General features: G+C 42.2%; 1 protein-coding gene across 1 annotated transcript; it reads right to left on the bottom strand.

Annotated features, from left to right (window-relative positions):
- Nucleotides 1-578: 578 nt before the first annotated feature.
- On the bottom strand, nucleotides 579-13,197 carry RRM2B (ribonucleotide reductase regulatory TP53 inducible subunit M2B). Its single transcript, XM_060277680.1, has 9 exons — nucleotides 13,018-13,197; nucleotides 12,144-12,305; nucleotides 9,539-9,655; nucleotides 9,035-9,168; nucleotides 6,846-6,940; nucleotides 6,241-6,374; nucleotides 5,226-5,330; nucleotides 4,825-4,938; nucleotides 579-3,883 (listed from the first exon to the last, which is right to left on the bottom strand). The coding sequence occupies exons 1-9, from the start codon at nucleotides 13,075-13,077 to the stop codon at nucleotides 3,731-3,733; spliced, it is 1,074 nt and encodes a 357-aa protein (XP_060133663.1). The 5' UTR covers nucleotides 13,078-13,197; the 3' UTR covers nucleotides 579-3,730.
- Between the last annotated feature and the right edge of the window lie 684 nt (nucleotides 13,198-13,881).

Below are 13,881 nucleotides of genomic sequence, written 5' to 3'. Positions count from 1 at the left end.
TGAGCACAGAAGAGAAAGCCGGAGGTGCTGGAAATTGCTCAGGGCAGTAGTGTCCAAAGTTCTGAACAGGGACAGCCAAAATACTTTTCATACGGATGCAGGACATGTTGTAGGGCAGGCATACATAGGCAAACTCGGCCCTCCAGATGTTTTGGGACTACAACTCCCATCATCCCTGACCTGTTAGCTAGGGATGATGGGAGTTGTAGTCCCAAAACATCTGGAGGGCCGAGTTTGGGGGTGCCTGTTGTAGGGAGTCCCATTGTGCAAGCTGAGATCCTTGCCTTGAGGGGACACGGTGGTTGAATCCTGCACCATTTGTACATCCAGTCAAGCACTGTATACTTTGATTGGCAGTGGCTTTGCAGAATCTCACACCTTTTCCACCACCTGCTGTTATCTGGAAATGCCAGGGATTGGACCTCAGATTGTCTGCGTGCCATGAATGTAGTGCCACTGGGCTGCGTGCCACTTGGCTATGGTACCTTCAAACAGTACATCAGAGCTTACACAAAAGTAATATGCACTATTATTTGTGAAATAAGGGAAAACTTGCAAAATGAAAACCACAGGCAGTAGAGGCTGTTCCAGCAAATTTTATTTGTGCCGCTGTATATTTTTCTAAACAAAAGGAAGACCAAACCAGGAAGCTTTTTCTTCTGTCCCCCTTTAGTACATCTGTCCTCCTCACAGACTGAGGGCCCTTATTAATTTCTTTGGTCGCAGGACACTCTCCAACACCTGCAAACGTGTTGTGAGAATACACCTGGCTCACAGGAATGAGCAGGTGAAGCTGCTTGCAGGCATTTCAAAAATGACAGGCTCTGTCCTGAAGTGGAAGTTTCTATATAATCCATCTTGTGTTATGTTTTATTCATTTGCTGTAGGCCCTGGAAGACCAAAGGAATAACTAGCTCTCACACAGGTCTGTTCTAAGATGCGTTGTGAATGCCTGGATCCAGCAACGTAATTGATTTGCATCCTTGTGAAGACCTCTGAACATTTGGCCATTCGCACTGCAATTATGACCTGGGATCCATTGAACCATCCGGAAGTGCTTATTCAAATAGGAATACCCATCCTTATGTACAGTCACTAGATTGACTAAAACTGAATTGGGGACAAAGACTGCAATGCCCTTGGCAACGGCAAAAGGGCTAAGAAATATTAAAAGCAAAATGGACTCGATTATTCATCAAGTAGAGTTGGCTTTATAGAAACCTTTTCAGATATTCAACCTCAACTTTTCTCTCTTTCCATTCGCTACTGTGGCCAGCCAGTTTCTGGCTTTGATGCTTACATGCTGTATAAGGAAGATAAGTTGCATAAAAAAAACAAACCAATTCTGATACTGTATTGTGAAGTCTACTCAAGAGATATTATAGGACACATAGTCAACTACACAGCACTCATGCAGTCAGAAGTTACAGTAAACAGATGGCCAAAGTTTCTGGCCAGAAGTCTTTAGGTTCTAGAATTAATCCTCCTGAAATATGCTATGGTATGGCAGAGACTGGACTTGCTTTGAGTAAGCAGAATTGTGGTTTCTGAAGAAAATAAAGTGCCAATGAACTGTTAAAACAGCCAGTCGTCATACTCCTTTTCTGAAGTACACCCAAACGTTCTTTATAAGTTCTTTATAAGTTACATGAATTCAAACCATGTTTCGTTGCAAAAATAGTTGAATTGACACAAACCTCTATTGAGGTTAAAATGAAATAATCTTAAACCAGGGAAGGAAACCCACCCTTCCCTGACCTGTAGAAGTAATTGCTTATTTTTCTTATTTACTCCTTCCGTGTCCTCTCTTCAAGGAACTCAAAGCTACAAGCATGACACCCACTGCCCAAAATTATCACAAGAACCCTGCAAGGTAGGTGCAGCGGAAAGTTTTGTGTGTGTGACTGTCCCAAGGTCACCTAGTGAGTTTCACTGCTGAAATGTGATTTGACCCCAGACCTCCACAGTTTCTATCCAAAACACTACCCACTAGGGCCTTCTGCCTCTCCAAGGGCAATTTAGTCTAACTGTCCACACTGGTATAGCCCCACTACTGTATTTTGAAATGTGATGACAACAGTTAATGCAGTCACCAGTGCTACAACTATAGCTCTGCCATGGTCTGCAAATCTTTATGTCATAGGAGAATTGTAGTTGGAAGGAACCACAAGGATCATCTAGTCCAACCCCCTGCAATGCAGGAATCTTTTTGCCCAACATGGGGCTCGAACCCACAAGACAGGAATTAAGACTCTCATGTTCTACCAACTAAGCCAGCCCAGGGGTATGTTGACATACGACATGAATTCACCTCCAACTGAACTGAGCACTCGTTAATTGTATGCTCTACTTGCACCCTTTTCCATTTCATACCACTACTTCTGTATAGCTGCTGTTCTTAGTCAGGGGAGCTGCTTGTATGCCTGCACCCCTTTAAAGGCACAGGCAAAATGGCAAAACAACATGCCAAGGTTACAGGCACCCTGATTTCAACTGAGCACTAAGAACATCTATTGCCTTTGGCTCTTGGTGTTATTTAGGTTCCCCACTTTTCCTTCCAAGAGCAAAATGTGACATACATGAAGTATCCAAGTGGTTGCTTATCCATGCCCTGGACAAGACCCACACCTATTTATTATTACTTTTTTCTTAGCTTCAAAAAGCTAACTGCCTTACATGCCTTCAGTCCATATCCTGGCTAACTGCAGAAGGAAAGTCATAAGACTTTGACTTTGCAAAATACCAGCTGGCTTTGGATACAGATCAGAAGACAATCTTCAAGCTTGCTTTCTGTCCCATTTGATACAGGGAGGAATGATCCTGGAGCAATCTCTGCTGGCTCCTCTGAAGGACTGGTCTAGTTCAGATGATCACAGCTATGAGCCTTCTGCTTGCACATGAAACCTGTCTGCTGGAGCCACAATTAACCCAAGAAAGCCACATCTTCCTGTCTCATTGAAACCGAGAAACTTCAGTTACCTGCCTTGAAACAAGACGGGTTATCAAACCAACTTCAGTATATGGTTTAATACCCTGGCTTATTCAGAAGCAAGGTAGTTCTAGCTTCCCATTCAAACCAAACAGGGAACCATGGTTAATTAGAGCTGACCTGCTTTAATCATAGCTCAGGAACGAGGGAAGGAACTGCTTGTATATGTAAAAGGCTTGTGCATATCTTGGCTTAGTAAGGTTATATTTCTGTGCGGCCATTTGATCCTGCAGATCCGAAGGCCTGCTGCAATCTACCCCGTTTCAAGCCCTACCGCAACACATCTTCAACGCTACGTGTACACTAACAGAGAATTTTAGGGGTGCACCGGGAGTGCAAGAACTGTTCTGCCAGTGGAACTCCTCTCCACCCACTGAGCAGCACTTACACAGCATCCTAAGGTGGCATGGGCCATTTTGAGGACTGCAGCCTTACTGCTCTACACAAAACAGCAAATTGAGGCGTACACAAATGCCACAATTGTATTACTCAAAGACTGTTAAGTAGAAAAGGTGCATGAATTATCAAAGGAACTTTTGGTAAAGAGGACCCACACACGCACACAACCATTTACATCACCACCTGCAATAAATATGTCCTATAAAAAACTTCATCATGTGTGGAAACATGAAAAAATGTTCCCAGAACCCTCTACTTCCAGTAGAAGAAATAGCAGCTTTTCAATCAGGTAAGTGGCACGTGAACATTTTTTGCAACACTCGTCTTCTGAAGAAGGCAGTCCTAGAAGTCAGCATCCAGAGTAAAAACGTTATCGTTGGTGTCAGCCATAACTGCGAAACGCTGATACTCCGATACCCTCTTTTCAAAGAAATTGGTTTTTCCTTCCAGTGAGATGTTCTCCATGAAGTCAAAAGGGTTTTCTGCTTGAAAGACCTGAGAAAAAGCAAAGTTATTATTAAATCAGTTACTGGCCTAAGCAGTACAATATTCCTACAAATCTCTGGTAGCTAACTGCTGGAGGCCTTTTCCACTGAGATAGTACTCCTTTTTCTTTCTCGGTACATCGCGGGTGAAGCAGCCACCGCTCCAGAGTCATAATTTCTTAGACAAGGTATTAATTTGACTTATTGGGCCCTAATGTCTGATACTCACATTTCAGTGAGTGTTCTATTGTCTCTTTTCTTGTTTTATTTTACTTATGTTCTTTTTTTAACAATACAGTGGTACCTTGGTTCTCGAACTTAATCTGTTCCACGAGTTCATTCAACTCCCAAAACCATTCAGAAACCAAGGCGTGGCTTTGCAGGAGCTTCCTGCACTCAAGTGGAAGCCACGGAGGATGTTCGGCTTCCGAAAAACTTTCGCAAACCGGAGACTTACGCTGGTTTGTGGTGTTTGGGAGCCGATTTGTTGGACAACTAAGCCGTTCGGGAACCAAGGTACCACTGTACGTTATTTGTTAACAATATGTTACTTGTAACAATGTGTTGCAAGTCACCCTGCACACTATTTATTTTGTTGCAGAAAGGTGGAATACAAATTTTCTTAAATAAATAGATACAAAACGATAGAAATAAATAACACAATTATTAAATAAGATGTACAGTATTTTGCAAAGCAACTTGACCATAGAAAGACTAGTCAAAAGATTGCTTGTTTTTTTTATGCTTCATATATTTTATTTGCAAGTGCTTACAGAGCTCAGACAGAACCCTGAAATAAATGACTACGGCAAATCTTACCAAAGCCCAACGCCACTTACCTGGGAGTAAGCCCCATTGAATTCAATAGGACTTATTTCTTAGAATACATGGTTAGGATTGTATTGTAAGGAGACTGGTGTTAAATGTTTATATCTTCCTGAGCTATCTTACCTTGGAGAAGCCCAGTTCCAGAAGTAACCGATCTGCTACAAACTCAATATATTGTTTCATCAGAGTGCAATTCATTCCAATTAAGCCAACTGGCAAGGCCTCTGTCAAAAACTCCTATAAATTAGAAAAAAGGTAAAATATTTTAGGAGGAGCACAGTTCCAGCTACTTAGGAATAACCCATTAGAGTCTGATTACCATGTTAACAGAGGCCACTTTAAATAGAGCCAAAGCTACAACACATTGAGATCTGGAGATATATGTCAAGGTGTTCTATCCTGAAGCAACTGCAGTGACAAACAGTGACTGACGCAAAAGTGTAGTAGTAGACCAGGCACCTGACTTTTTAAGGGGAATAGTATTTTGGCTGCAGAAAAAGAAACCCAGAGACTCGTCTGCTCACCTGTTCAATTTCAACTGCATTGACAACAATCTCTCTGACTCTTTCTTCCGAAGGTTTATTCACTAAATACTGAAACATTAGGCAAGCAAAATTACAATGGAGTCCCTGAAAAATAAGAATGAAATGGAAAATAAGGGACACTTGCCTTGCTTCTACAAACCAACTCTCTTTTTCCACTTTTATTTATGTATTTAAGGTGCATATATATATACAGTATGCACCTTAAATAGATACATAAAAAATATCCATCCATCCTAAATTAAATGTTAAAAGGGCCAAGCTTTTTACAGCATCACACACCCACAATTTAAAAACCTGAATAGAACTATCCAGAAGATATTGATAAGACAGCAATATAAAGCAGCAAAGAAGAGGACACATTGACAAACAATGGTCCCCAATATTCTTTGGGGGAAGCCATGGCTGTTTAAAGTGGTGTGATACTGCTTTAAATGTATAGTGCAGACAAGGCCAAGTTGGCTTCCAATCCACCCACCCTGATTTTTCATATTTTAAAAATTTCAAGACAGAAACATGCATTATTAGTTGGGGAAAACACATCATTCTTATTAAAATGAGTTGTGCTTAATCTAAAGTGATACATTTACACTACAGTGGTACCTCTACTTACGAATTTAATGCGTTCCGAACACACATTTGTAAGTCAAAAAAAATTGTAAGTCGAATCCCATAGGAATGCATTGGGAGAAAAAATTCGTAAGTAGAAGCAACCCTATCTAAAAATTCGTAAGTAGAAAAAATCCTATCTAAACCGCATCCAAGATGGCAGACGGAGCTCCATTCGTAAGTAGAAACATTCGTAAGTAGAGTTATTCGTTAAGTAGAGGTACCACTGTATTTTATTTCAACAATTCAAATACTACTGGTTGTTTTTTTAAAAAAAATATCAAGTGTGGGGGGATTTCTAGTATCTGTGGCTCTTTTAATTGGACAGTTTTGCTTTCAGAGAACAAGACTGGACGCCATTTTGAACATCAGCCCCCCACCACATTACTTCATCTCGGCTAATGAGTTCATTGGAGAAAGTGAGCCCCGGCATAAGTCCTCTTTTCTTCAGCCAAAATATAGCCGCAAAAGAACCAGAGAAGAAGATCCCTTCGACGGCAGCAAAAGCAACCACTCTCTCGCCTGTTTCAGAGGAGATAAAAACACACACACACACATTATGGTCACAAAGTTCAGACACCAACCCCTCAAATTGTAAAATAGAATGTTGCAACATATAAAAGGAGAGGAAATTCCAGTACAAATACAATAACAATCTGCGCTGAAAGCAACATAATTAACAAGAAAATAAATTATTTTTTAGAGAACATAATACAAAACTGCAGTATGAACTCCAGTGACCCTCCTCTCCACAAAGGCCCCAACCCTGGTGGTCTTAAGCATAATTTATAACTAGCTCATTCAACCACCTTCATCCACAGGATACCGGTAATACAAACCAACACCATAGCCCCTCCTTCCTTGTACAGAGCCTTACTGTATACCAGTTCAGTTTCTTACACTTGAGTGGTATTAAACAACTTTAGAACACTCAAAAACATTATTTCAACTAAGGCACGTATAGTGGAAATGCATTACTCAGAAGCAACCTACCAAAAGTGGCTTCCCTGTCTCTTATCCACCTCAGCGCCCAGTCAGCTTTCCTCTTAACGCACGGCATTGTTTCAATAGCGTTAAATAAGAAGTCCCTGGGGGAAAACAAACCAAAAGATAGCAAGAATCTGAGGCGCCAGTATCACATCCGTGCATCGGACAATATGGGTGGATCAGCTATCTTTTACCCAAAGCGGACCACCGAAATTAATGAGCATGACTAAGCTAGGGCTATTAATTTCAACAGGTCTACTCAAGAGTAAAACGTGGTTGAATGCCACATTAGGGCTGTGCAAGGCACCCCAATACAGTTTGGCACCCAATTTGGTAATCCTGATCAGGTCCTATTCCAGCCAGATCACTCCGGGGCCCAGCCTGATCTGGGCCAAACTCAGATTCCAAACAGGATCATGGCCTTGTGCAGCCCTAAGTAGCAAGAGGTGTGAGGAAAATGAGATGATACAAGCAGCCTCCTTCCATCCCCTCCCTGACCGCAAGTTTAATCAGGGTTTCACACAGCCGTATCTGAAGTAGGGGGGTCACCCACAGATGGCTGAATCCTCTCGTAACAGATACATGATTAAATGATCTTCTGAATGTGTGCACGTTATGCCAAAACAAGAAGTTTCTGCATCTTGAAGAATGTTAAGGCACAAACATTTTTCAGAACCTGCTTTCAAACTAGAAGGAAATATTAACTCGTTTCACCACTGAGTAATTTACATTTTGGACTCACAGCTGTCTATGGAGGCGCAGGTCAATTCTGTGTCCAGGGCAGCTGTTTATCAGCTTCATCTGGTACGCAGGGTGAGACCCTACCTGCCCACGGACTGTCTCGCCAGAGTGGTGCATGCTCTAGTTATCTCTTGCTTGGACTACTGCAATGCGCTCTATGTGGGGCTACCTTTGAAGGTGACCCGGAAACTACAACTAACCCAGAATGTGGCAGCTAGACTGGTGACTGGGAGCGGCCGCCGAGACCACATAACACTGGTCCTGAAAGACCTACATTGGCTCCCAGTACGTTTCCGAGCACAATTCAAAGTGTTGGTGCTGACCTTTAAAGCCTTAAATGGCCTCGGTCCAGTATACCTGAAGGAGCGTCTCCACCCCCATCGTTCTGCCCGGACACTGAGGTCCAGCTCCGAGGGCCTTCTGGCGGTTCCCTCGCTACAAGAAGCCAAGTTACAGGGAACCAGGCAGAGGGCCTTCTCGGTAGTGGCACCCACCCTGTGGAATGCCCTCCCACCAGAGATCAAAGAGAACAACAATTACCAGACCTTTAGAAGGCATCTCAAGACAGCCCTGTTTAGGGAAGCTTTTAATGTTTGATGGATTTCTGTATTTTAATATTTTGTTGGAAGCCGCCCAGAGTGGCTGGGTGAACCCGGCCAGATGGGCGGGGTATAAATAATAAATTATTATTATTATTATTATTATTATTATTATTATTATTATTACTACTACAGCGTGAGTGGCAAGGCTACTTCATTTCAGCACATTAACTCTGAAGAAAAAGTCGCCCTTTGGTCAACAGCAACTGGTGTGGTAAAACAGAGGCACCCTTCCGATGCCAATACTTGCCCAGGTAAGCCACTACTGACCTTAGTGACTGCTCTGTCTTTAAATAAATAAATAAAAACCATATGAACTGGCCAGGGCAGAGAGACAAAACCAGTATTCAGCTAATTTCTACCGGTCTACCTCATTTCTCACATCCAGCCCCTTCATGAAAGAGGTTATTCGCCATTCTATTCTGGCTACACACATTTTCCATCTCTGTAATTTTGCACAATTTTTCAGGGCTGCGTGTCTTCTGTGATTTCATGAAAGTGCTGTGTGAAGCCTTCTGGTTGGTGCAGAATTCTCAGCATTTCAAAAGTCACAGTTTTAAAATCATGTATCTAGTCCATGAGCCTTGACGGTGCTTCGTAGAATCTCAGAGGTTAAAAGATACGGCTGGGCCAGAGTACATTTCTAGAAGTCAAAGAGCAGGGCCTCAATACCATGCAGTTCCTTGCTCTTTCTCATACTTACTTGAAGCTGAATTATTATTCAAATTAAACAAAGTCCTACTGTGGCTTATTGCTGTAGTGATCTCTTCTGTTATGCCTGAACCAGAGTCATTCAATATGGAAAGAACACAAGACAGAAATCCTCTATATTGTAGCAATACTTACGGTGATTACCTTTTCTCAGGATCCTTGATATAAGTGTCTATTAATAAACTGTACATCTCTGAGTGAACATTTTCTATTAGTATTTGGAAGCCATAGAAACAGCGAGCTTCTGGGATCTGCACTTCCTGACTAAAACGTTCCACCTGACAACAAAAGGTTAGAGATAATTCACACATACACATTCTTAACAACTCATAGAAGGGTGCATGATTTTACCACCACTGGAAAGCACTACATTTGATGTAGTTATCAGACAACAGGAAACTTGGGCCAAGGGAATGGGTGTTTCATATCGACACATGGAGCTGCAATCCTCAAGTGCCAAATATGGAATGTGCAAACTCATCTAAGGACCTTAAATATTTGAACTGCTTGCTCAAAACACTAATGGCAAATAAGCCTTGAGGTCATATGCCAAATTTCTAAGTGCTTCATCGGCTTGACTGCAGGTGCTGAAATAGCAAATAAGGCAGGCAGCCCAGGGTTAGAAAAGCAGCCCATAAAGTCTCTTACCAGGTTTTCGTTCACAATTCCATCGCTGGCTGCAAAAAAAGCCAAGATATGTGAAATAAAGTATTTTTCTTCATTTTTCAGTTTGTTCCAGTGAGGAAGATCCTTTGATAAGTCAACCTTTGTGAGGAAAAAGAAAAATTCATTGCAAATTTATACTGTAATGCTTCATTAATAACTCTGGAAGACAAAAGAAACTGTTGAGGGAAATAAAATGGCAATTTATTTATTTATTAAATTTGTATACTGTTTTTCATCTGTAGATCTCAAGGCAGCTGACAACATAAAGTTACAAGACAAGAACACAAAATACAAAAGAACAAGAGCAATAATGAAACCAAAACACACCAATACCCACCAACCCACCACATTCATATAGCTCCTACAAAGCTTCTCTCCACGATGTCTTGTGTTTCATTTAAAGACATTTGCAAGAAGATGCCCATAACTTGTTAAAAGATTTGTTATTAATTTTCTTATTATCACCACTATCCATTCACTCCTCCAAAAGTCCCAAAATGGCTAACAGCAATAACAAATAATAAACACAAAACCAATATAATTAAAAATAAATTAATTTAAGAAACAGTACACTAAATATGCCAGGATATCTGCACTATCTATGATCATTTCTTGCTAACTGTTCCCTGCCCCACTGCAGGTGTACATACAAACATTTCAGGAGTTATCACCAATCTATTACCGCAAAAAATTAAAGGTGTATCTATCTAGCATATATTGAGCTCTCAGTGTCACTGACTGCAATTTTTATATCTCATTTTATATCTCATTGCCATTCAGTTACCACCTTACCATTTTCTTCTTTCTCTAGTCCACAAAAGCTTGTGCTATATTAGAGTTTAAGGTGCCACATAATTCTTTTATTAATATGCTAAAAGTTCATCCACACTCAACAAGTCAGACACAAAAAGATGAACCAACTGCTGCCAGAAAGACTACCTAAAACAGCACATTATCAGTGGCCCATATCAGTGTTCAAATGCCTGGGAGAAGACAAATGTCTTTGCCTGATGAAAATGACAGCACCAGGTGAGTCTCTTTGGGGCAAGTCTTAGTTATGTACCTACAACTCTCAGCACCCTTTACAAGCTACAGCTCCCAGAATTCTTTGGGGGAAGCCACGACTTTTAAAGTTGTACAAGAGTGCCTTAAATGTATGGTGTGGTTGTGACATCAGTGAATGGAGTCAGTCTTTCATCACTTTCTCTCCTAGCTGTCCCTGAAGTCCGGCTTTCCTAGGTCTCTTGACCCTTCCTTTCTTTTTATTCTCCTATACCAACCAAAATGATTAAGGTCCTAGAGGAACTCCCCTATGAAAAAAGCCTACACAATGTTTGAGGTGTTTTTAGTTTAGAAAAAAAAAGCAAGTAAGGGTGATCATGATAGAGGAATATAAAATGATGCATTCTGTGAGGAAGCTTTTCTTCTTCTCTCCTAATACCAGAACAGGAGGCAATGCAATGAAGATGAATGTTGGAATATTCAGGACGAAAAGGCATACTTCTTCACACAGCGCCTATTCAAAATATGGAATTCACTAAAAGATGTAGCTGTGGACACCAACTTGGATGGCTTTAAAATGGAATTAGGCAAATTCTTAGAAGTATCCATTCAGAATTATAGCAAATTCTTAGGCTATCAATGGCTACTAGCCATGATGGCTGTGTACCAACCCCAGTATCTGAATATCTGTTTCTGGGCAACACCAGCATCATAGAATCATAGAGTTGGAAGAGACCACAAGGGCCATCCAGTCCAACCCCCTGCCAAGCATCAGAGTGTAGTTCAGTGACGGGCAACCTTTTGAGCTTGGTGTGTCAAAATTCGCCAAAAAACCGAGCATAACTCGGGTGGTGTGTCACTTTGAGGGGAAAAAACGTAATTTCACCATATTTATAGTTTAAATAACAAAAATGTATAATTGTAATATATAACTGTATTTAATAAACCAAAAACTAATTATTTGACCAAACCAAACCAAAAACCCCTTATTTATCACAAAGTGCCCAGAGTTGTTGAGCTTTTTGGGGGGAGCTGCTGACCAAAGTTTTGGAGGTTTTTTTGGGGGGTGCAAAAGTTCTTTTGCTTTTTTGGGGGGGTGGCCCAAAGCTGCTGTGCTTTTTGGGGGGGAAGAGAACAGAAATAAATGATGAATAATACCTTCTCTGGAACTAACACGCAGCACCGACATAGTCTGCCAAAGCGCCAAAAAAAAAAAAAAAACCAGCACAGAAATGAACACTGTTACACCCAATCATCGTCTGCCAAAGCGCCAGGAAAAAAAGCACAGAAAGGGTTAAAAAACCAATCTCTGGCTACCAGCAACAACAACAAAAGGACCCGGGTTTTAACAGCGGAGACAAGCTGTAGCGTGAGGAGGAGCGGGAGAACAAATGGGGGGGGAAACCAACAACAACAGCGCGAATGGGCTGGTCGAGCATATACTTTAGCTTGCTTTGTTTGCATAGGAACCCCATTGTAACTGTGGAAACTGTGAAGCCTCTAACATAGCAGGACACAAAATACACACCTGCACACACACACACATACAAAAACGCCCCTACCTCTGCATGTTTGTTACACTCACCTCTTCCGCTGTCCAGAAGGAAGCTTGCGCCTGCTTGTACATTTTCCAAATGTCTGGATACTGGATGGGGAAGATGACAAACCGGCGAGGGTTTTTCCTTAAAAGAGGCTCTTCGTCCGATTTTAAGCCATCCTCAGTCTCACCTGAAGGCGGCAACAATCTCTAAAGCAAGAACATTGGCCCAGAGATGGAAAGAAGATAAAGTCTCAACCGGAGAAGAATGGCAGGTTAAGTAGATGAATTATGCCAAAATGGCAAAAATGACTGGAAGAATGAGAAATCACGAAGACCTAAATTTTAAAAAGTAATGGGGGAAATTTATAATTTAATCTTAAAAATAATTGGAAACAGTTAAAATCGTTAGTAGGATTGGAATAACACTTGTAGTTTAATGGTGAATTTTGAATATAACAGAGATGTAAAAGATTATTATAAAAGATGCAGGAGGAAATGACTAACATTAGGACCCACAAAGGGGAGGAGGGACGTCCAGGAGATTCTTTGGAATCTTGTTTTTATGTTGGATTTGTGATTGTTAAACTTTATCTGAAATAAATAATTTTTCAAAAAGTAAAAGAACGCAAGAGTCGTAGAGGGTGCACTTGTTTTCTACGCCGCCTCTCTGAAAACTCAATGACGTATTATATATAGCCTATGTTTTGCTCGGAAGTCAGAGCCACGGAGTCCTGCGGGGTTGACTCCCGAGTAAGCGCGAGCATAAGACCGCGGCCCTGGAGCTCGATCCTGCCCCCCTTCGCCCTTCCCTGCTCGCGCCTGCTCGGATGCAAGGGCCTCCGGGTTCGACGGGGACCTGATCCCCAGGAAACGCGCGCACCCATCCGGGGAGATGGAGATCCGGACTTGCCCTGCTCACCTCGTCCCCCTGCGGCCTAGCAGCGCCGCACGACGCAGGGCGCTCCCGTTGCTCGCCCATGGCAACGCCGGCGATGGACAGGCGGCGCCGGCGACGGGGACCTGCGCGCAGCAGCAACCGGCGGACCTGCAAGGGCAGCGGCGTCGGAAGAGGCCTCGACTCGGCGGCTCCTCCTCCTCCTCCTCCCAGAGGCGGGATTGTGTGCGGCCGAAAGGGGAGGCAAATGCTCGCGCTCCCTCCGCAAAACCGAGTCTCTCCTCCTCCTCCTCCTCGTCGTCCTTTTAAGTCAAGGCGCAGACACAGGTCGAGACAAACAAACAAAAATTAACTTAATAAATAACCCGTCTGAATTCAGCGCTCTGCCTCAGTGGCCGGGAAGAAGCTTAAGCTTAAAAAATGTGAACTGGAAGATATGTAAAATAATATTTTAACATGCAATCGAGTTTGCATATATTCACCCATCAGCCATGGGTGCTCAAGTTGAGATTCCTGCATTGCTGGGGTTTGGACTAGATGACCGTGGGACTGCCTTCCAGTTGCAGAGATCTGTTATTATGCTAAACTGATCATCCCAGAGGATCTTGCCCCTTTAAGAGCCCTTATTAGTTCTACCTGAAGATGCAGAGATTGAACTTGACCAAGCTTTTGAAGGACACCAAATTGGGTGGTGTATACGCTTTAAAATCCATTTTAAGCACATTTCAACCAACAGAGAGTTACAGGCCCAGTAGTTTGTTAAGGAACTGTGGCTCTGTGATGGTTAAACTAGAGTACCCTGACCGCTTTGAAGTTATCAGAGTGGTCAAAACAAAAATGAATGGCAAAAAGCTCCCGAGGATTTCTCCAAACGGGGTGAATGGACAA

The sequence above is a fragment of the Zootoca vivipara genome, chromosome 8, assembly GCF_963506605.1.
Source record: "Zootoca vivipara chromosome 8, rZooViv1.1, whole genome shotgun sequence".
NCBI classification, from domain to species: Eukaryota; Metazoa; Chordata; class Lepidosauria; order Squamata; family Lacertidae; genus Zootoca; species Zootoca vivipara.
Note: the sequence above shows the minus strand (reverse complement) of the source record. Positions and strands in the feature narration are given on the sequence as shown.

Coding starts and splice junctions, on each gene's coding strand:
- RRM2B (XM_060277680.1), bottom strand. CDS start 13,077: ATGGGCGAGCAACGGGAGCGCCCTGCGTCGTGCGGCGCTGCTAGGCCG. Junction 6,375..6,845: donor AGACAGGGAAGCCACTTTTG/GTAGGTTGCTTC, acceptor CCTCTGAAACAG/GCGAGAGAGTGGTTGCTTTT. Junction 3,884..4,824: donor TGGAACTGGGCTTCTCCAAG/GTAAGATAGCTC, acceptor GCTTTTTCTCAG/GTCTTTCAAGCAGAAAACCC.